The sequence below is a fragment of the Salvelinus fontinalis genome, chromosome 12 (genome assembly GCF_029448725.1).
Source record: "Salvelinus fontinalis isolate EN_2023a chromosome 12, ASM2944872v1, whole genome shotgun sequence".
In the NCBI taxonomy this organism is placed as follows: Eukaryota; Metazoa; Chordata; class Actinopteri; order Salmoniformes; family Salmonidae; genus Salvelinus; species Salvelinus fontinalis.
This window is the reverse complement of record NC_074676.1, coordinates 32,433,362-32,455,566: the sequence shown is the minus strand read 5'-3', so window position 1 is coordinate 32,455,566 and position 22,205 is coordinate 32,433,362. Positions and strand designations below refer to the sequence as shown.

General features: G+C 41.6%; 1 protein-coding gene across 7 annotated transcripts in view; it reads right to left on the bottom strand.

The window, feature by feature from the left end:
- Positions 1-22,205, bottom strand: part of LOC129867202 (NT-3 growth factor receptor-like) — a 300,196-nt gene that overhangs the window by 29,052 nt on the left and 248,939 nt on the right. For all 7 annotated transcript variants that reach the window (XR_008761586.1, XM_055940439.1, XM_055940443.1 and 4 more), the window contains exon 13: positions 12,657-12,787. Coding sequence is in view for 6 of the 7 variants with exons in the window: in XM_055940439.1 (XP_055796414.1) it covers positions 12,657-12,787 (131 nt within the window). In the remaining variant the exon portion in view is untranslated. The remainder of the gene's footprint in view (positions 1-12,656; positions 12,788-22,205) is intronic.

The following is a 22,205-nucleotide window of genomic DNA, read 5'->3' as shown; positions in this document are numbered from 1 at the left end:
CCTTATTTAGGGTAGCCATAGGCTCTCATTGGTTGTGAGTAATTGTCTATGTCAGAACGTTTGTAGCCTGTGTGTGTAAGTGCACAACGTTATTTAGCTTCACGGTCGTTTGTTGTTTTGTTCGTTTTGTTAAAGTGTTTCGTGTCGTGTTTATTTTTCGTCATCTTTAAAAATAAAAGAAGATGGCTTACTTTCCAAAAGCTGCGTTTTGGTCCATCAATCCGCCACACGATCGTGACAGGTAGCATTACTTTTAAATTGTTTAACTTGGGTAAAACATTTCGGGTAGCCTTCCACAAGCTTCCCAAAAAAAGTTGGGTGAATTTTGGCCCATTCCTCCTGACAGCTGGTGTAACTGAGTCTGGTTTGTAGGCCTACTTGCTTGCACACGCTTTATCAGTTCTGCCCACACATTTGCTATAGGTTTGAGGTCAGGGCTTTGTGATGGCCACTCCAATACCTTGACTTGTTGTCCTTAAGTCATTTTGCCACAACTTTGGAAGGATGCTAGGGGTTATTGTCCATTTGGAAGACCCATTTGCGACCAAGCTTCAACTTCCTGACTGATGTCTTGAGATGTTGCTTCAATATATCCACATCATTTTCCATTCTCATGATGCCATCTATTTTGTGAAGTGCACCAGTCCCTCCTGCAGCAAAGCACCCCACAACATGATGCTGCAACCCCCGTGCTTCATGGTTGGGATGGTGTTGCAAGCCTTCGCCTTTTTCCTCCAAACATAACTATGGTCATTATAGCCAAACAGTTATATTTTTGTTCCATCAGACCAGAGGACATTTCTCCAAAAAGTACGATCTTTGTCCCCATGTGCAGTTGCAAACCATAGTCTGGCTTTTTTTATGGCGGTTTTGGAGCAGTGGCTTCTTCCTTGTTGAGCGGCCTTTCAGGTTCTGTCGATATAGAACTTGTTTTACTGTGGACATTGATACTTTGTACCTGTTTCCTCCAGCATCTTCACAAGGTCCTTTGCTGTTGTTCTGGGATTGATTTGCACTTTTCGCACCAAAGTACATTCATCTCTAGGAGACAGAACGCGTCTCCTTCCTGAGCGGTATGACGGCTGTGTGAGCCCATGGTGTTTATACTTGTATACTATTGTTAGTACAGATGAACGTGTTACCAACAGGCGTTTGGAAATTGCTACGAAGGATGAACCAGACCTGAAATAAAAATTTCAGGTGGCTGATTTCGGCTGATTTCTTTTGATTTTCCCATGATGTCAAGCAAAGAGGCACTGAGTTTGAAGGTAGGCCTTGAAATACATCCACAGGTACACCTCCAATTGACTGAAATAATGTCAATTAGCCTATCAGAAGCTTCTAAAGCCATGACATAATTTTCTGGAATTTTCCAAGCTGTTTAAAGGCACAGTCAACTTAGTGTATGTAAACCTCTGACCCACTGGAATTGTGATACAGTGAATTACAAGTGAAATAATCTGTCTTTAAATAATTGTTGGAAAAATGACTTGTGTCATGCACAAAGTAGATGTCCTTACCGATTTGGCAAAACTACAGATTGTGAACAAGAAATTGGTTAGAAAACAAGTTTTAATGACTCCAACCTAAGTGTATGTAAACTTCCGACTTCAACTGTATATACAGTATATAGAGTATATAAACACATACATATTTTTTTTCACCTTTATTTAACCAGGTAGACTATTTGAGAACAAGTTCTCATTTACAACTGCGACCTGGCAAAGAATAAAGCAAAGCAGGTCCACACATACAACAACACAGTTACACATGGAATAAACAAACATACAGTCAATAATACAGTAGAAAAATTGTTTTGGGCCTTAAGCGTGGCTGAGGTGCACTCATGACCAGCTCTGAAACCAGATTGCATAGCGGAGAAGGTACGGTGGGATTCGAAAAGGTCGGTAACAAACTAGAATGGTCCAAACACACCAAGACAGTCATGAAGACGGCACGACAAAGCCTATTCCCCCACCAGGCGGTGTCAGAGGAAGGCCCTAAAAATTGTCAAAACCCCAGCCACCCCAGTCATAGACTGTTCTCTCTACTACCGCATGACCAGCGGTACCGGAGTGCCAAGTCTAGGACAAAAAGGTTTTTACCCCCAAGCCATAAGACTCCTGAACAGGTAACCAAATGGTTACCCGGACTATTTGCATTGTGTGCCACCCCCAAACCCTCTTTTACGCTGCTGCTACTCTCTGTTAATCATATATGCATAGTCACTTTAACTATACATTCATGAACATACTACCACAATTGGCCCGACCAACCAGTGCTCCCGCACATTGGCTAACCGGGCTATCTGCATTGTGTTCCTCCACTCGCCAACCCCTCTTTTTACGCTACTGCTACTCTCTGTTCATCATATATGCATAGTCACTTTAACCATACCTACTGTACATGTACATACTACCTCAATAAGCCTGACTAACCGGTGTCTGTATATTGCCTTGCTACTCTTATTTTCAAATGTCTTTTTACTGTTGTTTTATTTCTTTACTTTACCCCCCCCCCCCCTCACACTCACACACACACACACACACCTTTTTTTTCACACTACTGGTTAGAGCCTGGAAGTAAGCATTTCACTGTAAGGTCTACACCTGTTGTATTCGGCGCACATAACAGGCTAGTAATAGGGGTTGCAAACATTTTGGCAGATAATTTTAGAAAGAGAGGGTCCAGATTGTCTAGCTGATTTGTAGGGGTCCAGATTTTGCAGCTCTTTCAGAACATCACCTATCTGGATTTGGGTGAAGGAGAAATGGGGGAGGCTTGGGCAAGTTGCTGTGGGGGGTGCCAGGCAGTTGACCGGGGTAGGGGTAGCCAGGTGGAAAGCATGGCCAGCCGTAGAAAAATGCTTATTGAAATTCTCAATTATAGTGGATTTATCGGTGGTGACAGTGTTTCCTAGCCTCAGTGCAGTGGGCAGCTGGGAAGAGATGCTCTTATTCTCCATGGACTTTACAGTGTCCTAGAACATTTTTGAGTTTGTGCAACAGGATGCAAATTTCTGTTTGAAAAAAGCTAGCCTTAGCTTTCCTAACTGTCTGTGTATTTTGGTACCTAACTTCCCTGAAAAGATACATATCGCGGTGGCTATTCGATGCTAATGCAGTATGCCACATGATGTTTTTGTGCTGGTTAAGGGCAGTCAGGTCTGGAGTGAACCAAGGGCTATATCTGTTCCTGGTTCTACATTTTTTGAATGGAGCATGCTTATTTAAGATGGTGAGGAAGGCACTTTTAAAGAATAACAAGGCATCCTCTACTGACGGGATGCAGTCGATATCATTCCAGGATACCCTGGCCAGGTCGGTTAGAAAGGCCTGCTCGCAGAAGTGTTTTAGGGAGCGTTTGACAGTGATGTGTGGTGGTCGTTTGACCGCAGACCCATTACGGAGGCAGGCAATGAGGCAGTGATATACACACATTACATGACCAAAAGTATGTGGACATCTGCTTGTCTAACATCTCATTCAAAAATCATGGGCATTAATATGGAGGTGGTCCCCCCTTTGCTGCTATAACAGCCTCCACTCTTCTGGGAAGGCTTTCCATTAGATGTAGGAACATTGCTGCAAGGACTTGCTTCCATTCAGCCACAAGAGCATTAGTGATGTTGGGGATTAGGCCTGGTTCGCAGTCGGCGTTCCAGATAACATGTTTCCACTACTCCAGAGTGGAGAGCTACACACCACTCCAGCTGACACTTGGCATTGCACATGGTGTTCCCATTTCATGAAGCTCCCGACGAATAGTTATTTTGCTGACGTTGTTTCCAGAGTCAGTTTGGAACTCCGTAGTGAGTGGTACAACCGAGGACAGACGTTTTTTACACTCTTCAGCACTCAGGGGTCCGGTTCTATGAGCTTGTGTGGCCTACCACTTTGTGGCTGAGCAGTTGTTGCTGCTAGAGATTTCCACTTCACAATAACAGCACATACAGTTGACCGGGGCAGCTCCAGCAGGGCACAAATTTTACGAACTGACTATATAAAAATATACAGTACCAGTCAAAGTTTGGACACACCTACTCATTCAAGGGTTTTTCTTAATTTGTACAATTTTCTACATTGTAGAATACTAGCGAAGAGATCAAAACTATGAAATAACACATATGGAATCATGTAGTAACCAAAAAAGTGTTAAACAAATTAAAATATATGTTATAATTGAGATTCTTTAAAGTAGCCACCCTTTCTTTGCCTTGATGACAGCTTTGCGCACTCTTGGCAATCTCTCAACAAGCTTCATCTGGAATGCTTTTCCAACCGTCTTGAAGGAGGTCCCATATGCTGAGCACTTGTTGGCTGCTTTTCCTTCACTGCGGTCCAACTCATCCCAAACCATCTCAATTGGGTTGAGGTCAGTTGATTGTGGAGGCCAGGTCATCTGATGCAATACTCCATCACTCTTCTTCTTGGTTAAATAGCCCTTACACAGGCTGGAGGTGTTGGGTCATTATAGTCCCACTAAGCACAAACCAGATGGGAAGGCGTATTGCTGCAGCCATGCTGGTTAAGTATGTCTTGAATTCTAAATAAATCAGAGACAGTGTCACCAGCAAAGCACCCCAACACCATCACACCTCCTCCTTTATGCTGGGAACCACACATGCTGAGATCATCCGTTCACCTACTCTACATCTCACAAAGACACAGCGGTTGGAACCAAAAGTCTCACATTTGGACTCATCAGACCAAAGAACAGATTTTCACCGGTCTAATGTCCATTGCTCGTGTTTCTTGGCACAAACAAGTCTCTTCTTCTTATTGGTGAACAGTTGATGTTGAGATGTGTCTGTTACTTGAACTCCGTGAAGCATTTATTTGGGCTGCAATTTCTGAGGCTGGTAATTTTAATGAACTTGTCCTCTGCAGCAGAGGTAACTCTGGGTCTTTCATTCCTGTGGCAGTCCCCATGAGAGCCAGTTTCATCATAGCGCTTGATGGTTTTTGCGACTGCACTTGAAGAAACTTTAAAAGTTCTTGAAATGTTCTGTATTGACTGACCTTCATGTCTTAAAGTAATGATGGACTGTCATTTCTATTTGCTTATTTGAGCTGTTCTTTCCATAATATGGACTTGGTCTTTTACCAAATATGGCTATCTTCTGTATACCACGCCTACCTTGTCATAACACAACTGATTGTCTCAAATGCATTAAGAAGGAAAGAAATTCCACAAATTAACTTTTAAGAAAGCACACCTGTTAATTGAAATGCATTCCAGGTGACTACTTCATGAAGCTGATTGAGAGGATGCCAAGAGTGTGCAAAGCTGTCATCAAGGCAAACGTTTGACTGGTACTGTATATATACACTGTATATTCCAGACTCTGACATTGCTCGTTCTGATATTGCTCGCTCTGATATTTATTTTTCATGGGGGGGTTATGTGTGTATTGTTTTGTATTGCTAGATATTACTGCACCGTTGGAGCTAGAAACATACAGTGCATTCGGAAAGTATTCAGATCCCTTGACTTTTTTCACATTTTGTTATGTTACAGCCTTATTCTAAAATGGATAATACTCCATAATGACAAAGTGAAAACTGGTTTAATACATTTTGCACATTTATAAAAAAAAACTAAACAGAAATACCTAATTTACATAAGTATTCATACCTTTTGGTATAAGACTTGAAATTGACCTCAGGAGCATCCTGTTTCCATTGATCATCTTTGATATGTTTTTACAACTTGATTGGAGTCCACCTGTGGTAAATTCAGTAGATTGGACATGGTTTGGAAAGGCACACACCTGCCTATACAAGGTCCCACAGTTTACAGTGCATGTCAGAGCAAAAACCAAGCCATTAGTACGAAGGAATTGTCTATAGAGCTCCGAGACAGGATTGTGTCGAGGCACAGATCTGGGGAAGGGTACCAAAAATGTCTGCAGCATTCAAGGTCCCAAAGAACACAGTGGCCTCCTGTCACGGCCTTTAAAGGAAGAAGAGGGCCAAGGTGCAGCGTGGTGAGCGTACATACTTTTAATAGTAGATGTCGCCAACAAAACAATAAACAATACCAAAACAAACCGTGAAGCTTAAGGCTATGTGCCATCAAACAAAGTTAACTTCCCACAAACACAGGTGGAAAAAAGAGCTACCTAAGTATGGTTCTCAATCAGAGACAACGATAGACAGCTGCCTCTGATTGAGAACCACACCCGGCCAAACACAAAGAAAAAGAAAACATAGAAATAGAAAATCATAGAAACACAAAACATAGAATGCCCACCCCAACTCACGCCCTGACCAAACCAAAATAGAGACATAAAAAGGATCTCTAAGGTCAGGGCGTGACACCTCCATCATTCTTAAATGGAAGGCACCTAAAGACTCTCAGACCATGAGAAACCAGATTCTCTGGTCTGATGAAACCAAGATTGAACTCTTTGGCCTGAATGCAAAGTGTTACGTCTGGAGGAAATCTGTCACCATCACTACGGTGAAGCATGGTGGTGGCATCATCATGCTGTAGGGATGTTTTTCAGCGGCAGTGACTGGGTAACTAGTTCGGATCGAGGGAAAGATGAACAGAGGAAAGTACAGAGAGATCATTGATGAAAACCTGGAGCGCTCAGGACCTCAGACTTGGGCAAAGGTTCACCTTCCAACAGGACAACACCCCTAAGCACATAGCCAAGACAACGCAGGAGTGGCTTCGGGACAAGTCTCTGAATATCCTTGAGTGGCCCAGCTAGAGCCCGGACTTGAACCCGATCGAACATCTCTGGAGAGACCTGAAAATAGCTGTGCAGTGACGCTCCCCATACAACCTTAGAGCTTGAGAGGATCTGCAGAGAAGAATGGGAGAAACTCTGCAAATACAGGTGTGCAGAGCTTGTAGCGTCATACCCAAGAAGACTTGAGGTTCTAATCGCTGCCAGAGGTGCTTCAACAAAGTACTGAGTAAAGGGTCTGAATACTTACGCAAATGGGATATTTTTATTTCTTTTTTTGCTTTGTGATTATGGGGTATTGTGCATAGATTGATGAGAAACATTTTACACATTTTATAAATTTATAAATTTTATAAATGACAAGCTTAACACCCTTTCTGATTTCCCACCTATGAAATATTTGGCATTTACACTCAATGTCTTGTCTCTTTCTATGTGGAAAAAGTCAAGGGGTACTTTCCGAAAGCACTGTAAGCATTTCGCTGCACGTCTGATAACACCTGAAAATCTGTGTACGCTACCAATAAACTTTGATTTAATTTAATGTATCTGCTAAATGAGTGGAAAATATTTGATAACTGAGTTATATTTATGAAAAAAACTGAAAATATAAATGTTTTTTTGAGGCTTCCTAACAATGATGCATAGATAAACACTAAAACCAAAGCACAGACACACAGACAATAACCTGGTTGGTGTGAAGAGAACAAAGACAGGGTAATAAACAGAGCAGGGGAGGAAAAGCACTGTAATCTTCTAATTTAAGGAGCAGAACATGAAAGGAACTTTTCTCTGACAGGTTGTCACAATGACCCAGCAAACCTCATAGCTTTACAGAAGCAGATAATTTAGTAATTTACTTCATTATGTTTCCCATATACATAGTCTGACATTTCATTATAGAGCTGTGATAAGAGACGCACGTGCCTTACCAGATCTAGACGTTGCCTACCATATTGGCTCAGAGTTATGGTATCATTATTGACAAGCTTAACACCCTTCCTGATTTCCCACCTATGAAATATTTGGCATTTACACTCAATGTCTTGTCTCTTTCTGATCGCCCATACATTAACAGGTAGGATTAGTTCCTTATTGTGTCTAGGATGACTGCCAAGCAGTAATTTCTGGGTACTTTTCCATTGAAAAACAATATATTTTGTAGCTGTACTGTAAACTAAAGTTGGAAAACAAAATGCATGTTTTCCGGAGATTTGACAATACAATCCTCCACTTACGTAAAAGACCACAACAACAACACCACAGCTAAAACATAATAATTCATAGCATTCTTAACACACTATTAATTGCAAATAACTAACATTGCCTTACTGTATTCAATTATTTGACAGTTAGTTATATGTAGGCAATATACTGTATATAGGCAATATATGATTCATCAATGATAGATATCTGAATGACGATCACAATGTTTTGCTAATGTTTTAATACATTTTGAATTCCCTTATATCACAAATGTAGAGGGGGATTTGAATGGACGGCAGTGCTCATGGACAGATGGCAAGGCATCCATCCCTATCATCCTGGATGCTTTATGACCCCTGTGCTGTAGTGGAGTGCTGTGTCCTCAGAGTCCACCTGCATATACTGGACATACTGGAGAGCCGACACCTAGACTAAACAGCTTTACTGGTAGTCTCCGAGACTTGTTGACCTACACATATATAGTCTGACATTCCATTATAACCTAAATATAACTTAAAATTACATATAAGTAGCTAAGTAGCTGTGGTGCTTACGTTGCAATCTTACCTAACATGAAATACAAACTACATTGTTAAAAAACAATAGCATACACGCCTTTATATTTGTGCGGCATCTATTTCAATAGGATCCACTCTGGTGACTGGGGATGTGAAGAAAAGAATGAAAGAAAAAGCAAGACAAAATAAAGCCAGCTCAGTGTTGCCTCCATTACTCATAATCAAAGCATATGTGGAGTAGAACAGTTTGGGAGATGATCTAACATCCCTCACAGACAGCCTTATTTCTCCAGCTGCAGTCTGTCTCTGTAAGGTCGGCCTCCTTCCCCTGCCTCTGCACTGCGGCTCCCTCCCTCTCGCTCCACACTATCATGGCTAACATCATTCCATGGATGAGCGCATTGATGAAGAGTGGTGGTGACAAGAGGGAAACAGTGATGAATGTGCCCCTTGTCTCCAACCATCATAGCGTGACCCCTCCTCCAGCAGCTGATCTAGGTACCTTTGTATGACCTTTGAACTTTAATATCCTCAACCGTGTCATGTTAGAGGTGAAATTTACATTTTAACCCTGAGTTTACAATCGTAATCTTTACGTGAAATGTAATAAATCAAGCGCAACAATTACTGACAGCCACTTCTCATTTCAAGGAGATTGTGACAGTACGACCCACTGTGTTATATTCATCCTTTATGTGACCAGCTACCAATATCTTATGATTTTAACAGGAAAAAATATTTTGTTTGAGAATACTGTATCTCTTTTTGCACTAACAATTAAGTACATTTCCGTAAATGTTTGAACCTGGTTCCTCCTCTGACAGCCAACCCAACTGCTGTCTACATATGGGTTTCACCTTGCTGTGAAAGGAACTCTCTCTCTGCCAGCCTCACTCACAACCAACCATTCACATTATGCAGGCCCACACCAGCCACACCACCTCCACAGTATTCACCTTGCTTTCTCCTATTGTCCACAATACTGAGTTGATTCCAGACAACTTTGTGAGATGCCATTCACAGGTTTATAGACGGATAAGCACACTCTAAGCAATGTTTGGAGGGGATAAGTGAATAGAAAAGTGCCTGTAATCCTAGATTCAGATCATTTAGGCGAGAAAAAACATCACCCAGACAGGTCAGTTGTGTGAGAAACTCGTCATCATGCAAGCAGTCAGACAAGTGAAAATTATGGTCTGTAAAGAAAACGTTAAGCTTGTCTCTCAATTCAAAAAAACGTGTCAATACTTTGCCCCTTGATAACCAGCGCACTTCTGTATGTTGTAAAAGCGTTACATGGTCGCTGCCCATATCATTGCATAGTGCAGAAAATACACGAGAGTTCAGGGGCCTTGCTATAACAAAGTGAACCATTTTCACTGTGGTGTCCAAAACGTATTTCAAGCTGTCAGGCATTCCCTTGGCGGCAAGAGCCTCTCGGTGGATGCTGCAGTGTACCCAAGTGGCGTCGGGCGCAACTGCTTAAACACGCGTTACCACTCCACTGTGTCTCCCTGTCATGGCTTTTGCGCCATCAGTACAGATACCAACATGAGCAGCAGCTACGTTTGGCTACATACGGACCGTTAGCGGAATTCCCGCGAGAGAGTAACGGTTAAAATGGATGTTAATTATTTGACTAGGCTACCTGTATTTGACATTGGGTTGTTATTTCGCTGAAAACTAGATAGTTTTATTTTATTTTTTGCAGTGAAATGAGGCTATTCAGGCGAGAAGAAAAACTCACCCAAATGTAAAGCCCCGTTGGAAAATATAAATGGACTGTTTGAAAATGTGAAGATTTTTATTTGATTTTTAAAATGTGAATCACAATAATATTTGGTGTACCCCCCTACGACATTGCGCGTACCCATACCCCAGTATGGGAATACCTGATATAGTCAGAGCAGTGGTGGTGGTTTTAGTTTAAATTTAGCTTATGTCTCTCGAGATTGTACTGACCTCAACATAATTTAAGCAAAATCAGTTTACCATTATTTAGTTACGTCTATCTTGAGGTTTAAATTTAATTTCAAGATCAATCCCCGAGAAAATGATCCTAATTTAATAGTTGGTCGATTTAAGTGAATTGTTCAGTGCTGGTCAATGATACAGATGCTGAAATATTGAAACTGCTCTTCTTCAGTTTACAAACGGTTTCTGTCTAAAAAGTGTCAACAGTGCACTTGGCATATTGATTAAATGTCCAATGCAGCCAATTTTATCTCCATATCAAATCAATTCTGGCTAACAATTAAGTACCTTACTGTGATTGTTTTCAATTAAAATAGTCAAAAAAATACAAAAATTGCTTCTTAGCAAAGAGCAATTTCTCAAGCAAGACTTTTGCTAGTTCTGTCTGGGAATGGTCTGAGTGGGGAGGGGAAAACTGAAAACTATCTGTTATTGGCAGAGAGGTTTGGAACTCTATTTCTTATTGGTCTATTAACTAATTTACCGCCTGGTGATGTTACCACCAAAACTGGCTGAAATTTCTGCCGCTCTTTTCAAACAGCTCTTACACTAAAAGGGCATTATCATAATTTTCCCAATGTCACAGTATTATTTCAACCTCATAGGACGGAAATATAATACACAGGAAAATTGAGTTTTTGACTGCACTGGCCTTTAAAATGGATGTCATTGTAAACAGGTGTCTGCATCAACTAGGGCTGCTATAACACAATCCCAACAGACCTGATTAACCTTGAAGCTGTGAAAATCTATACTCTTGTAATAATGGGTTGAAAATGTGTGAACAAACATAATAGCTGTTTGGTGGCTACCACCTCAATTATGCCCCAAATGCAATCCAGGAGGACTCCTCTAGTCACATAAATATTGATCGCTGAACATTTAACGCTTCCATTCTCTCTGTGTACCATTGTAACAAGGTACACCATATGGCCCTGGTTGAATGACAGATCTTACTGCTGCCATCAAACCCACAGAGACCTATTTAGGATCAGGAAATCTATGATCACCCTTTAGCCACACTAACAAACAGCTATATTTTAACATGCCTCCTATGACAGCCACATTTATGTTCTTAAAAAGCTAAGGGAATCACTGAATAAGTCAGAGGTCATATTTATAAAAGACCTTGACAAAATGCCATTCATTTGATCAATATGCTTGGCTCAGAGGATTTCAAAAAACAACAACTAAATAACAGACATTTTGGTTAATCGCTCAGCACTAGTGTGTGTGTGTGTGTGTGTGTGTGTGTGTGTGTGTGTGTTAGTGAAGGGGTGAACCCAGATGGTTAATGTCCACCAGTTGTACATAATGCTCAAAGTTGTTTGTCTGTTCTACAGTTAATGCTACGGTTCATTAGCCGTTTATTTAATATTGAGTAACATTGAGCTCAATTCCAACAGTGAAACTATAGCTAAAAGTGGCACAAAAAATCTTGACCCAAAAGTTATATTGAAGTCAGCCATAAGGACCTGTACAGCATGTAAAACATGTTTAATATTGTGTTAAGTGAACCTGCTAATGAGATATATTGCTATGAACGTGACCCAGTATCCAAAAAAGGTTAAATACAAATGTACAAGCAACCGAAAAAATGCCTCTTCGGCACCTCAAATGTATTGAGGTAGCATAGACTTCCGAGCTGAGCGTGGCAGTAATGAGTGATTTACTTTGGAGGTGCCGAATAGGATCTTTGTTTGGGTGCTTGTACATTTATATTTAGACCTTTTTTGGAAGTACAGTACATACTGGCTGTAACAGGAGTACATTAACATAGTTGCTCAGCAAAACTCCATATTTGGCGAGTAACAAACACATTTTGACATCAAAACACTTACAGAGCTGTCTAATGGGAGTTTGAATCCTAGCTGCCTGTACATTAGAGAGGAGACACGCCAAACTCATCGTCTCTAACGCACAGATGCTGGGGCACTGTCACCTCATATTGGACTGGGGCACTGTCACGTCATATTGGAGCCTCATACATTCAGTCTGATATGAGACAACCAACATGGTACTCATAGTGACCTCAATGATCATTAGTATGATTATTGATCTACACTAGAGCAAAAAAAATCGCATTTTTATCGATCCACGTTGTTGAGGCGGCTGGCCATGGCAAGTGTGGTGGCCCCAAGAGTCGTTCAAGGATCAAGTTAATACTGTTCATACGCTGAGCGGCCCTGACCTCTGTGAGGGGTCTGCTGTAACTGGAAAGTGAGGTGGCCCTGTGTAACTGAGAGATAATCTCTTACCTTGACAGCCACCAGCATCTTGTCCTTGGTAGGGCTGAGGTTATAGCACTCTGCCAGGAACACCTTCCCAAAGGCCCCCTCTCCCAGTTCCCGCTTCAGAATGATGTCCCGACGCTTTATGTGTTGCACGTCTGAGAGAGAGAGAGAGAGAGAGAGAGAGAGAGAATTGCTATGGTAACTATATTCCCAATCAAATACCAACAATTTGCAAGCATTTGACAGAGAGATGTGGTTTAAGTGGTCAGCAGGTCCAGGAGCAACAAACCATCAGTGTTTCTGACAGGATCAAGGGCAAGTGTTAATTGATGGTTCACTGATGGGACTGGTATGTCTTAAATGAAGCCTGCTATGAAGCCTCAGTGTATCTAATGATGAGGTTGGATTAATTGGCAACAGGCATACAGAACACAGCCATAAGACCTGCTGTGGCGCTACAGTGTTAGAAGAGATGTGAGGGTAAAACAATCGTGTTGTTACTTACTTGCAGCATACATAAATATACCACATTTATAAAAATGTCCATTGCCCAGTAATAAAATAACATCTTAGAACCTGCGCACCATAGCATCTGCAGTGAGGAAATGTTCATTCAACCAGTAGGATGCAATGCTTAAAAGTCTAAATGTCTCCCCCCCCCCCCCCCCCCAAAAAAAAAATGTAGGTGATCATAATAATCCAAGCAAACCTGTGAAATGTCTGCAACCTGTACACTGTGCTAAAATTGTTGTGAAATCACAGTGTACAGCCAGAATTAGTCCTTAATCTCTGTGCGTTCCACCTGTTCTGAGTGGCTGAAAGCTGCATTCTGGGGGAAGTGTGGCTTCCATATGGCAAGTCACAGCAACAGCTGGTATTTACTCAAAACAGGGGTTCGGATGAGCTGCTGTCCAACACATAAACCCACTACTGTCCAAGGACCAGCCCAGTACGGTACCACAGATCCCCCCTCGAGGACTAGGGCAGAGAACAGAGATAGATACATACTGAGGGATGGGATGGACAGAGCTCTTATTACTATTGGTTGGCGCAAACTAGGCATTTCCCTTATGAAGCACCAGAAAAATAGCTACAACGCAATGAGCACCATTAAGGCAATAACAAAATAATAACACCATGATATCACTGCAAATATTTCTGCTTGAACTGCGACCATAGGTGATCTTAAAAATATGTTTGATGGTTTGCACTGGACTGAGATAAATAAAGAAATCTGCAAAACCCACAAAAATATCAGTAATCACATTAGATAACATTTATTTAATCAGGATCCAGAAATAAGTCATTGTTTTGTTCTCTGCAATTGCATTTTTATCCCCTCCCTTCTCAATTTCCCAGAAAGACAGTGATAGGTTTACAATTAGCAGGTAGCTACGGGTATGCTGGAAGGTGTGCTGTCTATCCACAAAAAGCAATTAAGGAAGTTACAAATAGCTTGGGCTAATTTTCTCATTACCACAGCGGTTGTGGTGCATTCACCTCTCTGTTTATGTGGGCGAGGGCATCCATTCAGGGAGTTTACCCTCACTGGGCCATATCTCTCTCAGTGTGGCCCAGAAGCACAGAGCACACAGCTGGGATAGAACAGGACACAGTCTTCATCCTAATTAGGCTGCTTTGCTTTGGCAGAGCAGATGTTGACTCCACTGCTCTGAAAATTACAGAAGAGCAAACTAGAGCTGATTTGGTTTCAAATGTTTGCAAATTATTGGTATTTGATTGGGAATATAGTTACCATAGCAATTCTCTCTCTCTTGCTCTCTATCTCCAGTAGACCACAAATGACAAACAGAAGTGCAGCATTTCATTCAGTCCAATCACTGGCACTTGACTTCTGAATGATGACTTTATGCAAATGCTTCTGTTTTCGGGGGTGACTTTTCATCAAAAGTTACTTCTCATTACATGAACTCTGTTTAACATATTTGAGTTCAAACACAATTGTACAGTAGAGTAAACACAGGTGTGAAATACATACCAAATCTTCAATCTATCAGTAAAAGGCTACATTTGAGTCCTTTGTAATAGATTCTGCTGTGAACATCACATAGACCCACAATTTTCCTTTGAGTTGGGAACTAAAATAGGAAGATGCCACAACAAACTGAAGCAACATCTGCATGTTCCCTGACCCAGTCCTCACACGTAAAGTCCCCTTACTTCTAGGATTATTCAGTGTTTAGGTTAGTAGCAATGTAATCAGATATGGATTTACTTCCCTCTAAAGTCTTGTTCACACTGCAGACCTTAATGCTCAAATCAGTTTTGTTTTTCAAATCTGTTTTGGAATACTGACTGTCCAAACAGCAAGTTACAAGTGACCAAATCGGATTTGTGTGTGTTCAGACAGCAGTCATTTGCTGACATGGCTACGCTAGTTGTCATAGTAACGATGGGTATGGGTGCTGTGGTGTAGGCTGATTTGTGGTGGAAATTGTGCTTCCTATCAGGGAAAAGTTATGTAGCAATCAAGCGAAGGTGACAACAATGCCTACCATGGATGTTTCCCAGTTGCTTTGAATGATCAAAATCATAGGATAAGAACACCTTTAAAGCCTCAAAGGATAAGATGATCCAACTTTCAAAACAAGTCCTTTTTGGTTTGCCACAGAAGTCAACTAGCTAGCTGTTTAGCTTTCTAGCACATTTCCTAGACTTTCTAAACAATTAACAAGCTAGTTAGCTACCACATGTTCTTGTTAAACTGTCAACAGAGTAGCTAGCAAGCAACAAGCTATGCCAAATAAGTCTAAAAACCACAGACTGCAAAGTCGCATGGCCAGGAATCAGATTTGTATCTGATTTCAAACCCCATACAAAGGTGGTTTGAAATGTGGCTTGAAATATCCAGTTCCGTGTGCTTTTTGGCTGTTCAGACTGCAGGAAAAATAACAGATTCGAATCGGATATGCAAAGAAATATTCATTTGAGTCATTTGAAACTGCCAATGTGAACAAGGCTTAAAAGCTTCTATAATGCCCCGCTCAACATACTTCCATTACATGTACAAACAGAAGTACAGCATTTCATTCAGTCCAATCACAGGCACTTGACAATCTGACAATCTGAAACAGCGCCTCTTCAACCTCAGGAGGCTGAAGAAATTTGGTTTGGTCCCTAAGACCCTCACAAACTTTTACAGATGCACAACTGAGAGCATCCTGTCGGGCTGTACCACCGCCTCGTACTGCAACTGCACCGCCCTCAACCGCAAGGCTCTCCAGAGGGTGGTGCGGTCTGCCCAACGCATCACTGGGGGACACTGCCCGCCCTCCATGACACCTACAGCACCCAATGTCACAGGAAGGGCAAAAAGATCATCAAGGACATAAGCCACCCGAACCACGGCCTGTTCACCCCACTACCATGCAGAAGGCGAGGTCAGTACAAGTGAATCAAAGCTGGCCGGCTTCCACCCATTTACTCAACTCTGCACCTTAGAGGCTGCTGCCGAATATACATAGACATGGAACACTAATCACATTAATACCTTTTACATATTGCTTTACTAATTTCATATCTATATACTGTATTCCATTCTACTGTATTTTAGTCGATGCTACTCCGATATTGCTCGTCCTAATATTTATATATTTCTTAATTTCATTCTTTTACTTTAAGATTTGTGTGTAATGTTGAAAATTATTCGATACTACTGCACTATTGGAGCTAGGAACACAGGCATTTCACTACACCCACAATAACATCTGCTAAATATGTGACCAATAAACTGTGATTTGATTTGTACTACTCCTAGCAAGACCTTTACTACACTCTCTAAAAACGTTACCTATGGGTGTCTCACACGCAGTACCTTGTCTTCTATTCTTCACAATGTTGTTTCTTTGATACCTGTCCTAACAGTTCTCTCACACAACCTCGTTTTTGCCTCCTCATAATATTTCTTGAAACAAAGACATACACAACAACATTCCATGAGAAAACCAGATGCATTTGAGGATTTATGAATGTATCTATGCCGTTAGGCATACTTAAAAAATGAAGAGATGTTTATCTATTCAGATAATTCACAGGAAGAGGAAATGTTTTAAATAAACCACTGCCTGCTGAGCTGACTCCTGTTGAATAAGTGTTAGAAGTGTCTGTCTCCCCTCAGTGGCTAGACCATATCAAGTTCATATACAGTACACAACATGTGCAAAACAAGTGTCCTGAAAATATATTAGCAATACGAGACGGGGGAGTGTGTGCTGCTTGCCAGCTAGGTTAATGGCTAATGGCTCTGTGTACTGGTGTAATGAAAACAGTGTGGGAATGCGGAGAGAGGGCACAGCCTGCATGTGTTCAGTGTTGGGGGCAGGTGGCAGATGATGCTCCAAAATGACTGTTTGAGGGGATTCCGGAAAGTACCGGCCTGTCTGTTAGTCTGTAAACACCCTTGCAGCATTCTCAGACTTTTGCACCTCACAGACAGAAGACACTGTTCTACAGAGTAGAGCACCTTCTCCTCTCACGACTCACCCTTCTCCTCCTCTTATACCTCCCCCTCACGCCTAGCGCTCTCCTCTCACGCCTCCCACACGCATCACTTCCCCGCTCCTCTCACAAACAAATAAACAAAATGCAAATGAGGGCCGTGGCCATAAAAGGCTCCAATCTCTGAATCTCTCCATGCGAGTCATCCACAGGGCTCTCACCTGAATCCCAGTGTCACCTTACGTGGTTGCCTTGCCTCATCTTTATTTGATTATTTTTCTCTTATGCAGACGAGCAGAATGAATCTCTATCAGCACATTTCCTCCACAGGCTCTGCCAGACACTGGCTGATACATAATGTAGAGCACGCTCTCTCGCTCTTCAGAGCAGCACAGTTCTCCAGGTGCTTTGGCTGAGGGGATGTTGAAGAACACTACAGCAAACAGAGGGATGCAGAGCATGAAGTAGGAAAACCATCAAAACACTACAAAAATAAAGCACTCAACAACAGGTCAGAGGCGTGCACTGCGGTTGCTATAGATTTTGTAACCGTACATCTATGGATTGCAAACATACAGTACATTTACACTAGTATTAGTTCCTGTTGCTTTGTTCCAAACACAATAGGCATATGTACAATATCGTCAAACATATCACAAATTAATTTGACCTTCCAATGCTTCTACACCCAACCTCGTGGTGAGCGAAGGGCCTTGCCACCATAACGTGAAACCAGATGCAGAGCAGAGATAGACAGGTTATTCACGTATGGAAACATCTATCATATTCTTATGTTAGTGTTGACGGAAGGAGAGATCAAGGAGAGACAGACACACAGAGAGAGGATATCATACTCGGGTGATTCTGGGAAAGTGTTTTGTGTCAGAAAGTCCTGAAGGGAAACAAAAGGCAGGGCAATTCATGACTGCCGTTGAAACCTGGATGCTGAACAGCACTGTCAGTAAACATGACAATCACATGAATAAGGAATGAGCTATAAAGCGCGAGCAGTGGTGTGTGAAAAAGAAGTCTCATTGTGTCTGGAGAGGCTTGCGAGGAAGGAAGCAGCAGGCTTCACTTCAGGGCTTTACAACCATCCAAGGTTGGTTGGAGGATTGTACTGTAGCGCGGTGTACGTATGAAGAGGGCCGAACATAAGGAGCAGCTGGAGTCAGTGCCAACCCTCTCAGCAAGGCTCCTCACAAAACAAAACAGGGCATAAGGAAGCCAAAAGAGCACAGTGAGAGATTCAGACTGGGTTCAAATGTGTTCTGTGAGGCAGGAGGAATGACTAATACAGGTACTCAAACTCTTTCATACTCTGACTTGAATTTACTTTGGAGTGAACCAGCAGCACTCAGGGTCAGAGGTTGGAACCGGTTCAGGGAACAGAACCGAAAACTGGAAAATAACAACGTTTTTAGAGGAACAGAACCATAACTGAGAACGAAAGGGATCTATACTGTTCAGGAACAGAACTGTTATTTTAAAAACATGGGAACCGGTTAATAACATTATTTTAAAATTCTGGACATTTTTTTCCAGTCCCCACAAAAAAATGCAACAAAGCGCCTACGCAAAGCCAACTTTCTGAAGTTCATAGACATTCAAAGTTCCTTCAGAGAACACGCCCCTCTGTAGATATAATTCTGTGGGCCTAATTCAAATAATGCATGTGATAACAACAAGATGCCCAGCGCTTCATAACCAGCATTGTCCTCACCTGCAAAATTTCAGTCGCATGTCGCACCCTACACTTCACTTGTATGTCCAAAAAACGTAAATAGCTTGCCCGCTCTTGAGCAAGCTGCTCTATCCATTGGTGAAATAATTTAATGTCGAGCTAAATGTAAAAAAAATATATAGATTTTAGAGTTTTAAAAAGGAACAGAAAGGAACGATATAAACCTTTACTTTTTTGGTTCAAACCGGTTCAGAACTTTATTTTTCTGGTCGGAACAGTGGAATGGAACGAAAAAATAATGGTTCTGTTCAGTACAAAATGATTGGGAAATAATTTTGGTTCCAACCCCTGCTTAGGTGAAATTGGATGACCTCAAGTGCAGATGTTGGGGAGATAAATCGGAGTTAAATTGTGCGAGTCAAAATGTTTTGGGGCTGAAAAGCCATCATCAATTTTTTATGCTAGAGACTCTGCACACAGTCTGTGTCGCAGAGACTTTAAACACAGTCGGTGTGAGGGTACAAACCACACATATCATCTTTTGTACAAAAGCTATAATTTGACTTCAACAAATCCTTCTTTGGGATGAAAGAATGGCCAACTACCCATCACATATCGGAACTATTTTAAGTATAGGAAAGCATAGATTTCTTTAATGGAAAACTAGTTTGGTTAATGTGACATATACTGAATATATTCCACTTCCAAAACATGCTTCTTTCATCTGTTATGTGTCAATATAGAGCCTGTACTCTGTAAGTATGTGAAGCATTTTTTTTCTTCATTTAGATTTATTGGCAAATTAAAATGTTGAAACACTCCCCTGACTCTAACCAGTATTCCACTGTTATTGAGACACTGTCAAGGTCATATTAACTTTCTGACTCCAGTACTGCAGCAGAAGTTGCATCCATGGATGGATCCAGTAGCATAGCAGGAGGTGGAGCGCAGAGCAAGGATAGAGTCTGCAGTGTGATGACCGTTCCGCCACTGAGTTGCAATTAGAATGCTTTTAATGAGTTGGGAGACTCACATTTGCATACATATAGCTACGTTAAGTATTTACTTCAAGGAAGAAATTAGAGGAAGAAAAAATTAAGCAATGGATTTAGCAAGTAATACATACCCAACAAGTGATGAGATTTTTACCTGTTGATCATATTGCTGTATGTTCAGTAATGTATGTGAAAGTGGCTTCAACTGTAAAGTATACTACATATGACTACTCTCCTTTTATAATAATAATAAGTGTCCTACAAACATGTTCCTTTTCTTAAGAGGCCAGCTGTTAACTAGAAGATAACCCTCAACTCCTATGTTCATCCTTAAATGGAGCTATAAAAATAGCCATGACTTCTCGGACGATGGGGCTCATTGGATGTTGTTTTGCACCTAAATCCAACTGATGAATACATTGATGGATGAGGGGAGAAGACACAAAACCTGGCTATGGGTCATGGAGCAGGGTTACAGCCAATCGCTGATATTGATTGCATCTGGACAAAACTCATATTTTGCTCATGATATCTGTGCAGGGGACAGCCATCAGTTAACTGTTGCCATGGAAAGAGAAGATGGGGGGAGGTATCTGTTCTGTAGTGGTGGAGCAGGGGTTAACATTTAGTATCTGGTTCTGAATACTGTTCTAAACACCTTGCAACAGAAAATGACCTGTCTAAAGAAAATGAGATTGATTGATTGAGTGATTGATTGAGTGATTGATTGATTGAGTGAGTGAGTGAATGTTGCTATATCTTTCTCACATAGTAATGGTATTTTGTTTTACCTCTTGGTAACCTTTGCCATTGCTACCATTCACGATAGACAGCCAAGTCTTTGACTTTGAGGTGATTTTAAATAGTTCTTGCCTGAAGCTCTTCAAGTGATTACCTGAATAGATACATTTAGACAACAGCTCTGCACTAGCCATATCTGCATTTCATCACTGAACATATTACATCTGCTCATTATGAAAGGTTATAAAATAAAATCAAGCTGGCAGATGATATAACCTGTTTCATTAAAACACCAGGCAGAGTGCTAAAACAAAGAGGTTGTCTGAAGAGGTAGAAGTCGAAGCCAGATCTGGATGGGCCTTGCCAGTGGACATGTCCTCTGTCTTTTTGTCACTAATAAGGATTCATTTCCCACAGATTTTCTACCTGCATGTGATGGGAAGGAATCCAGCCGACCACAAGGTGTGCTGCTCCTATCAGCCCTCTCTCTCCCTGCAGTTAGGCTGACTGTCCTGCAGCTCAGTAAATGGCTGGTAGCAGAGAGGGGAAGCATTCTGACAGAGGGTACAGGCTCTGACCACAGAGACACTCATGATGAATATTTCAAGTAAATTTACATTTAATCAAATTAGTTCCTTGATGAATTAAGTGAATGCCAATCTAACTGCAGATTCTGAGCTTGTTGATGCATCATTTATCATGTATCTCTTCAAGTAAAATATTTGTGCATTTCAGTGAAAATATTTCCTATTCTTACTGTATGTAGGTAAATGTACACTGAACAAAAATATAAATGTAACATGCAACAATTTAGAATATTTTTTTGAGTTACAGTTCATATAAGGAAACCAGTTAATTTAAATAAATAAATACATGCTGTCGTACAGCTCGATCCAGAGCATCCCAAACATGCTCAATGGGTGACATGTCTAGTGAGTATGGAGGCCATGGAAGAACTGGGTCATTTTCAGCTTCCAGGAACAGTGTAAAGGTCCTTGCGACATGGGCACTACATTATCATGCTGAAACATGCAGTGATGGTGGCAGATGAATGGCACGACAGTTGGCCTCAGGATCTCGTCAAGGTATCTCTGCGCATTAAAATTGCCATCGATAAAATGCTATTGTGTTCATTGTCCGTCGCTTATGCCTGCCCATAGCATAACCCCACCACCACCATGGGGCACTCTGTTCACAATGTTGATGTCCACACAACGCTCACCCACACGACGTCTGCAATCTGCCTGGTACAGTTGAAACCGGGATTCATCCATGAAGAGCAAACTTTTCTAGTGTGCCAGTGGCCATTGAAGGTGAGCTTGCCCACTGAAGTCAGTTATAACGCCAAACTGCGGTCAGGTCAAGACCCTGGTGAGGATGATGAGCACGCAGATGAGCTTCCCTGAGACAGTTTCTGACAGTTTATGCAGACCTTCTCTGGTTGTGCAAACCCACAGTTTCATCAGCTGTCCGGGTGGCTGGTCTCAGACGAACCCGCAAGTGAAGAAGCCGACTGTGGAGGGCTGGTCGTGGTTACACGTTGTCTGCTGTAGTGAGGCCGGTTGGACTTACTACCAAATTCTCTAAAACAATGTTGAAAACGTCTTATGGGAGAGAATTGAACATTACATTCTCTGGTGGACATTCCTGCAGTCAACATGCCAATTGCACTCTCCCTAAAAACGTCTGTGACAT